Source organism: Triticum urartu, chromosome 6A, assembly GCF_056163025.1.
Source record: "Triticum urartu cultivar PI428250 chromosome 6A, HENAU_Tu73, whole genome shotgun sequence".
NCBI classification, from domain to species: domain Eukaryota; kingdom Viridiplantae; phylum Streptophyta; class Magnoliopsida; order Poales; family Poaceae; genus Triticum; species Triticum urartu.
The window spans coordinates 264,781,323-264,789,016 of record NC_141878.1 but is presented as its reverse complement, the minus strand read 5'-3'; the positions used below and the strand labels follow the sequence as shown (position 1 = coordinate 264,789,016).

The following is a 7,694-nucleotide window of genomic DNA, read 5'->3' as shown; positions in this document are numbered from 1 at the left end:
TATATGTGTTATGCATATCTGTATATTGGGCCCACCTCCTAATTCCTTGTATAGTCGAGGTCGTGGTCCATCTTTTGTACATCATATATACGTACGTTTGCATCTGAGGAATACAACACGTGATTCCCACATCTTACATGGTATCAGTTTCCGGGTTCTAACCCTAGCCTTCCGCCGCCGCCGCCGCGCTTCTTCCGTGTTGCCGCCGCCGCCATCCAGCCGCCGCTGCCCGCGCGTGTCTCGGGCCAGCAGCCCCTCCTCACCTCACCAACTCGGCGGGTCTCCGTATACCCGTTCCAACGATCTGGGCTAGCTAGCTAGACAGAAGATCCATCAAGCTGTGTGCTTGTGTGCTTCTTTGTTACGTGCTCGTTGAATCTTCGTTGAGCGGCGGCTTGAAAGTAATCGATCTACTTGCTCGTTGCTGACTATTGTCACTAGCGCCTGCCGATCGCTAGCCAGCCTGTGCGTGGCTAGCCCGTACGCCCGCCGCATCGCCACACTACACGCCTCTCGCGCCCCGTCGCGGACCAGCGATGGCGTCAACCGGCCCGTCTACCGTCGCCTTTGTCGTCCCGCCGCCGAAGCCCACTGGCGCGGCTCCGCCACCGGTGCCCTCCGGTCAGTCCGTCTTCGCCCTTCCGGCGCGGCCCCCCATGTGCCCGTTCCCACGAACGGGGCGTACGGGGCTCCACCCACGTACGGGTCTTCTGAGTACTGGTGGGGATCATCAGTGGGCCAGCACTCACCCGCTGGGCAGCAACCAGACAACGCCCAGCATCTGCAGCATCTGTCAACGGGTCAGCAGGTTTTTCTGGCGGATCATCCGGCCTACCCGGCACCGCAGTTGCCGCCGGGGTTGCTATCCATACCGTACGGGCCTCCCACCCCTCCTGCGCCTCATGCGTACTATGCGGCTCCGCAGCCGTATGGAGAGTACCCACCGTCGCAGCTGAGCGGCGGTTACGGCTTCCCCATGGCATCTTCGTCCACCTCGTCGACCTTGCCGCCGGCGCCCTGGGACCCGGTGCTCCTCATCGGACTGCATACCGCTCCTACGCCGAACAACTACACTGGAGGTGGTGATTGGTACATGGACACCGGTGCTACGGCTCACATGTTTGCTCATCATGGTAACCTTTCCTCCTTCACTCCTGTCTCCACCGACCGCCGCATCATTGTCGGCGACGGTTCCACACTTCCTATCACACATGTTGGGCACACTTCTTTTCCTTCTACTTCTACGCCTTTATCTTTGTCTAACATACTTGTGTCTCCTCATCTTATTAAGAATCTTATCTCAGTTCGTTATTTCACTCGTGAAAATCCTGTCACTGTTGAATTTGACGAGTTTGGTTTTAGTGTCAAGGACGCTCGAACCAGGATGGTACTTCACCGATGTGACAGCCCCGATGAGCTCTATCCGATGCATTCGCCCTCATCCACCACCACCGCACCGGTCACTCTCTCTGCTGGAGTTGATCTGTGGCACGCTCGCTTGGGTCACCCCAACCCGTCACACTTCGTCATATTCTTAGGAGTTTCAGTTTCAGTTGCAATAAGATCGAGGATCACACTTGTCATGCCTGTCGAGTCGGCAAACACGTTCGCCTGCCATTTCATAATTCCACCATCATTGCTTCTTTTCCTTTTCAGTTGATTCATAGCGATGAGTGGACCTCTCCGGTTCCTAGTAACTCGGGCTATTTATATTATCTGGTCATTCTTGATGATTATTCTCATTATGTGTGGACTTTTCCTTTGCGCAGAAAGTCGGATGCGCTCTCTACCTTGACGGCTTTTTACTCCTATGTCCGCACACAGTTTGGGCGTCCCATCCTTGCACTTCAGACGGACAATGGAAAGGAGTTCGACAACCTTGCTTTCCGCACTTTTTTGGCGCATCACGGCACCGTTTTCCGCCTCACATGCCCGTACACTTCACAGCAGAACGGTCGAGCCAAACACGTCCTTCGCACTCTGAATGACTGCGTTCGCACGCTCCTGTTTCATGCCAATGTGTCGCCTCGTTTCTGGCCGGACGCACTCGCCACTGCATCACTTCTTAACCTTAGACCCTGCCGCCCATGGTGGAACTACGCACTTCACCATCTTCTCTTTGGTACGCCCCCGTCCTATGACGACTTGCGTATTTTTGGGTGCCTTTGCTATCCCAGCACTGCCGACACTGCTTCTCACAAGCTTGCACCTCGATCCGTCGCTTGCATCTTCATCGGCTACCCCTCTAACTCCAAGGGATATCGGTGCTATGATCCCATCTCCCACCGTGTGCTCACCTCCCGGCACGTTTACTTTGATGAGCATGTGTTTCCGTTTCACCAGGTACCCCCAGTTGTTCCTCCCGCCACCGGTGACGGGGGCTCCTCGACGCCTCTCCCAGGTCCCTCGCGCGCTCTCTTGGCCCCCTGGCTTTGAGGCGCACCCCCCGCATGCGGCGCCTCCTACAGTCGCGGCGCTGGCGCCCCCGATGTTGGCACCTCCGGTGCCCGCGGTACCCTCGGCGCCCCCGGTCTCCTCGGCGGCCCCGGCGCCCCCGGCCTCCTCGGCGCCCCCGGCGCCCTCGGCGCCTGTGGCCGGTCCGGTCACCCGCGCTCGTACGGGCGTTTCTCGCCCGAACTCGCGCTACGCCTCGGATGACTACGTCCACGCGACGTCCACCTCTACGCCATCGCCGTTGCCGTCCTCCATTCGAGCCACTCTTCATGACCCGCTCTGGATGGCTGCGATGCAAGAGGAGTTTAACGCCCTACTGCGCAACCGGACGTGGCAGCTTGTTCCCCGTCCCCGGCACGCCAATGTCATTACCGGGAAGTGGGTCTTCAAACACAAGCTCCGTCTTGATGGTACCCTTGATCGCTATAAAGCGTGTTGGGTTGTTCGTGGCTTCCGACAGCGTGCTGGCATCGACTTCACCGACACCTTCGCTCCGGTCGTCAAGCCCGGCACGATACGCACGGTTCTCCACCTTGCGGTCTCCCGTGCTTGGCCGGTGCACCAGATGGACGTCTCCAACGCCTTCCTCCATGGTCACCTCGAGGAGCAGGTCTTCTGCCAGCAGCCCACCGGGTTTGTTGATCCGGCGCTTCCCGACCATGTGTGCCTGCTTTCGCGGTCCTTGTATGGACTCAAGCAGGCTCCGCGCGCTTGGTACCAGCGCATCGTGGCGTTTCTACACCAGCTTGGGTTTCGCTCCACCCGCTCGGACGCATCGCTCTTCGTCTATCGCCAGGGCTCCGACACGGCCTACTTGCTACTCTATGTCGACAACATCATCCTGACGGCTTGTACGGCTGGTCTTCTCAGTCAGCTCACGGCTCGTCTTCGCGCTGAGTTCGCCATTAAGGACTTGAGTCATTTGCACTACTTCCTCGGTATTGAGGTGGTGCGCCGTCCGGATGGCTTCTTTCTTCATCAGCGGAAGTACGCTCATGAGCTCCTGGAGCGCGCTGGCATGCTTAACTGCAAGCCCGCCGCCACGCCTGTTGATACGAAGGCCAAGCTTTCTGCCACGGATGGTTCTCCTACTTCGGATGCTGCTTTCTACCGGTCTATAGTTGGTGCTCTCCAGTACCTCACTCTGACTCGACCAGAGATCCAGTTTGCCGTGCAGCAGGTGTGTCTCCATATGCATGCTCCTCGGGACGTTCACTGGGCCGCTGTCAAGCGGATTCTCCGCTATGTCTGTGGCACTATGGATCTTGGCGTCACGTTTCACGCCTCCGCTGACACCTCCCTCACCGCCTACTCCGATGCAGACTGGGCGGGCTGCCCTGACACTCGTCGCTCCACCTCGGGCTATTGTGTCTACCTTGGACCCTCGCTCATCTCGTGGTCGTCCAAGCGGCAGCCTACGGTCTCTCGTTCCAGTGCTGAGGCTGAGTATCGTGCGGTGGCCAACGCCGTCGCCGAGTGTTCGTGGCTTTGCCAGCTGCTTCAGGAGCTCTCCTGCCCTGTTGACCGTGCCACAGTGGTCTATTGTGACAACGTCTCAGCGGTCTACCTCTCCGCTAATCCGGTGCATCATCGATGGACCAAGCATATTGAGTTGGATATTCATTTTGTTCGGGAACAGGTGGCCCTTGGCCATATTTGTGTTTTACACGTCCCTACTTCCCAACAATTTGCAGATATCATGACCAAGGGCTTGCCTACGGCGTCATTTGAGGAGTTCCGGTCCAGTCTTTGCATCAGCAGCGGTGCCGCTTCGACTGCAGGGGGTGTTGAGTATATGTGTTGTGCATATTTGTGTATTGGGCCCACCTCCTAGTTTGTTGTATAGTCGAGGTCGTGGCCCACCTTTTATACATCACATATACGTGCGTTTGCACCTGAGGATACAACACATGATTCCCACATCTTACAGCCAGGGTCTCATGCCTCCGATGCTAGGGGCCATGCCGCCGCGTAACCCTGCTGCCCCGGCGACCCACCTCCTCGCAGCGCGAGGCAGGCGATTCCTCCACGCCCAATGACCTCCCACTACTGCCAAGTCCCTACCCCGGCAACCTCCCACCGCCCACCGCCGCCAAGTCCCTACCCCAGCGACCTCCCACCGCAGCGGCGCCTCATCCCCGACTCGCCTGCCTTTAATGTCGCCGCACCCGCGATAGGGATCTGAGATCCCCGAAACCCGCAGCCAAGCGGCGACGGATTGGGGTTCCTCCGCCACCCTGCACCCAGCCAGCTACGGAGCCAGGCACCCCCTTCCAGCAGGCAACGGATCCGAACTCCTCCTGCTACACGCCTCCCCCAATCTCTCGTTGTTCATCTCCGTCGAGCCGCAGGATCCGGTGAGACCTCGCCCTGTTCAAGTGATGCGGCTCTGGTGGAGCGACGCCAGGTACAGGGCGGCACGGGCTGGCTCCCCACAGCAGACCTCCTATGCAGCTACCGCCCCGCTCCCTCCCCTACTCGAGTACTCCGGCGAGTACCCAGTAGCTCCACCAGTGGCGCTCCCCCAATTAGCATCGATATGGTGCCCCTGCCTCGATGAGCTCCTCCCTCCCCCTCCTCTATGGTGTGTGTCCACTGCTTGTAGTCTGCAAACGACGGTGGCAGCCAAACAACAAAGCCGCTCTCATCGAACGGCGCGTGCAGCTCACAGGAGCTCGTGATGAGGACATCAATACCATTGTTACAACCACAACCCCTACTGCTACATATACTGGACCAATTACTAGAGATCGCGTACGCCAATTAAAGTATCAGGTACTTTCGTTTCTTGGTAATGATTCTAATGTTCATGAGAATATAATGCTGCCTAAATTGGATACATTTGTTTTGCTTACAAATGAAGGGCCTGGTATGGATAAGAGGGATGAACACTGGAGTAAGACCAAGCATGGAGATGATGGCATGCGCAAGGGGAACAAGAACGGAGTTACAAGTGATGATTTCAGGACTTTGAAGCCACCATAAGGAGTGCATGAAGCCTTGGACAAAATACACAAGATACCACTTCATAAATTTCGTCCAGAGGCTATTCTAGGTGCTGCGTCGCCTTATTATTGGGCCAGGCCCATGTAGTTTCGAAATACTTAAGTATAGGTTGTTTTTAGAGTCTGTATGTGTGGGGAAATAAGAATTATGGTTGATTTCGGACCCCTCCTCCAAGGGCCACGAAATTCCCCCCTCTTCCTCCATATATACAGCCCTTAGGGCGTCGTTTAGACTTTGGGTTTTGTTTAGATTAAAAGTTTGCCATAGCTGCAACTTCGCATACTTCGTTTGTGTTCAACGACCAGACCAATACGTCACATAACCCCACTTTCATTAATAAAGCTTTCCTCTTATATTCGCAATATCCAGATTGCAATTTCAGTTTCTTACTTGTTCTTCGTTTGCTTGCAGGAAAGAGACCTTCGTGGTCAGGTTGATCGTGCTCCGGCGTGGTCAATAACCCCTCGGAGTTGGTTTAGCGATTGCTAAGGCGCGACGTCCTCGCACGTTCGTAGTCGCATGGTCAAAGTCTACTCCACCAAAAACGATAGCCACCATCTCATCGAAAGATCAGGCCCTTCGCCTCTATCAAGTGGTATCAGATTTCCAGGTTGCTCGGTGAGATTTTATAATTTTTCGTAGTTTAGATCGAGTCTGTTCTTCATACATACAGTCCACGAAAAGTCACAAAAAAGGTTAGGGTTAGTTCATTATATCCGAACCAGTTTGAGACTTTGCATAGTCTTTTCAGTATTTTGCTTTGTTGAATTTGCAGTTGCATCATCGTGTCTAGTTGCTGGTCTTAGAGTCTAGTCTTTTAGAGTTTCGAGTTCTGGTCATAAGTTGTCACGACGCCGCTGCACCATCATCATCGCCCCTGCCATCTACCACCATCGCTTATCCGCCACCGATCTGTATCCATATACCATCACCAATCTGTATCCATATACCACCACCAATACGTATCCATATACCACCACCAATCTGTATCCATATACCATCACCAATCTGTATCCATATACCACCACCGCTACCATATACCACCACCGCTGCCATATCTTACCATCATATGTCCACCACCAATCCGAATTCTTTTCATATTAGGTTTGTTTTCGAAACCCATCTATTTTCTGATTTGTGTTTCCTTGCGTGAGTAGGTTTTCGAAAAAAAGTGTCTCGAGACCCCGAGCAGTTTTTAGGCCAAAATTTCGGCGATTAAAAATATTTTTTCACTATCTTGTTTTTAGGCTTTTGAGTCTTTTGAGACACTCACCATCATAGTAATTTCTTGTCGCACTTTTTCGTCGTCGTTACTCTAACTTCTGAAAAAAATGTTAACAAAATTTCGTGCCTATCCTGTTAGTTTGATTTGGGAAAAGTTTTGAGACACTCGCCATTATAGTGATTTTTCGCAAAAAAAAGAGCAAAAAAATTCAGAGTGTGCTCCCTTGTTTACGTGTTGCGTCGTGTTTTTGTTTGTGCTCTAGGCTCGCGTCACTAGTACGGTCTAGCCTAGGACCAGCACAGTACCGTCGTTAAACGTTTATTCAACTTTGCATATCTGAATTTATTATTGCTGACCCTTTTTGCTACCATATTATAAGCCTTCCTAGCTCCACATACATCTACGTCATACGTTTGACTCTCCCTGGTAATTGCTCTATCCAAGCTTTGAGAGTTTTGACTACAACGGTTGCCGATCACCGCCTGCTGCTGGGTAAGAATTGGTAAGAATTTGAGATTCGCTTGACGGATTTGTGACACCCACCACCACCACCACTTGTTAGTAGTCTGTGGGATCATATTCTTGTGTATTTCTATTGCTGCTAACCATGGCAGGATCACAAGTCGACGAGATTGACCGGGACAACTTCATGAACAAGGAGCTCCATGATAAGTTTCAGCAAATGATGAGTGGACAAGTGGACGATGTGCTCAACAGATTTGAAGAGGCCATGGAGAAGATGGATGGCATTGAGAAGGCGTTCGAAACAAAGCTCGACAACAAGTTTAATGAATTGCCCGCACGTCTTCCACAACCACCGCCCGCTGCACCTGTCGCACCTCTACAGCAACTACAACAACAACATCGCCTTCCAAATCAAGTGGGACGAGCATTGCGCGTTCCCCTTGAGCCTGGTCAAACTTCTGGTGCTGTTGTACCTATTGTTGATGCTTCTGTAGCTCCAGCTGCTACTGCAGAGGTGGAGGACCATTACGAGGACGAGGTTGAT

General features: G+C 53.6%; 1 protein-coding gene across 1 annotated transcript; it reads left to right on the top strand.

The window, feature by feature from the left end:
• The first annotated feature begins 536 nt into the window (after positions 1-536).
• LOC147964950 (uncharacterized) lies at positions 537-3,602 on the top strand. The gene is made up of 5 exons (XM_087530223.1): positions 537-621; positions 735-1,387; positions 1,825-1,934; positions 2,344-3,502; positions 3,576-3,602. Exons 1-5 carry the CDS (start codon positions 537-539, stop codon positions 3,600-3,602), a joined length of 2,034 nt encoding a protein of 677 aa, XP_087386349.1.
• The last annotated feature ends 4,092 nt before the right edge of the window (positions 3,603-7,694 follow it).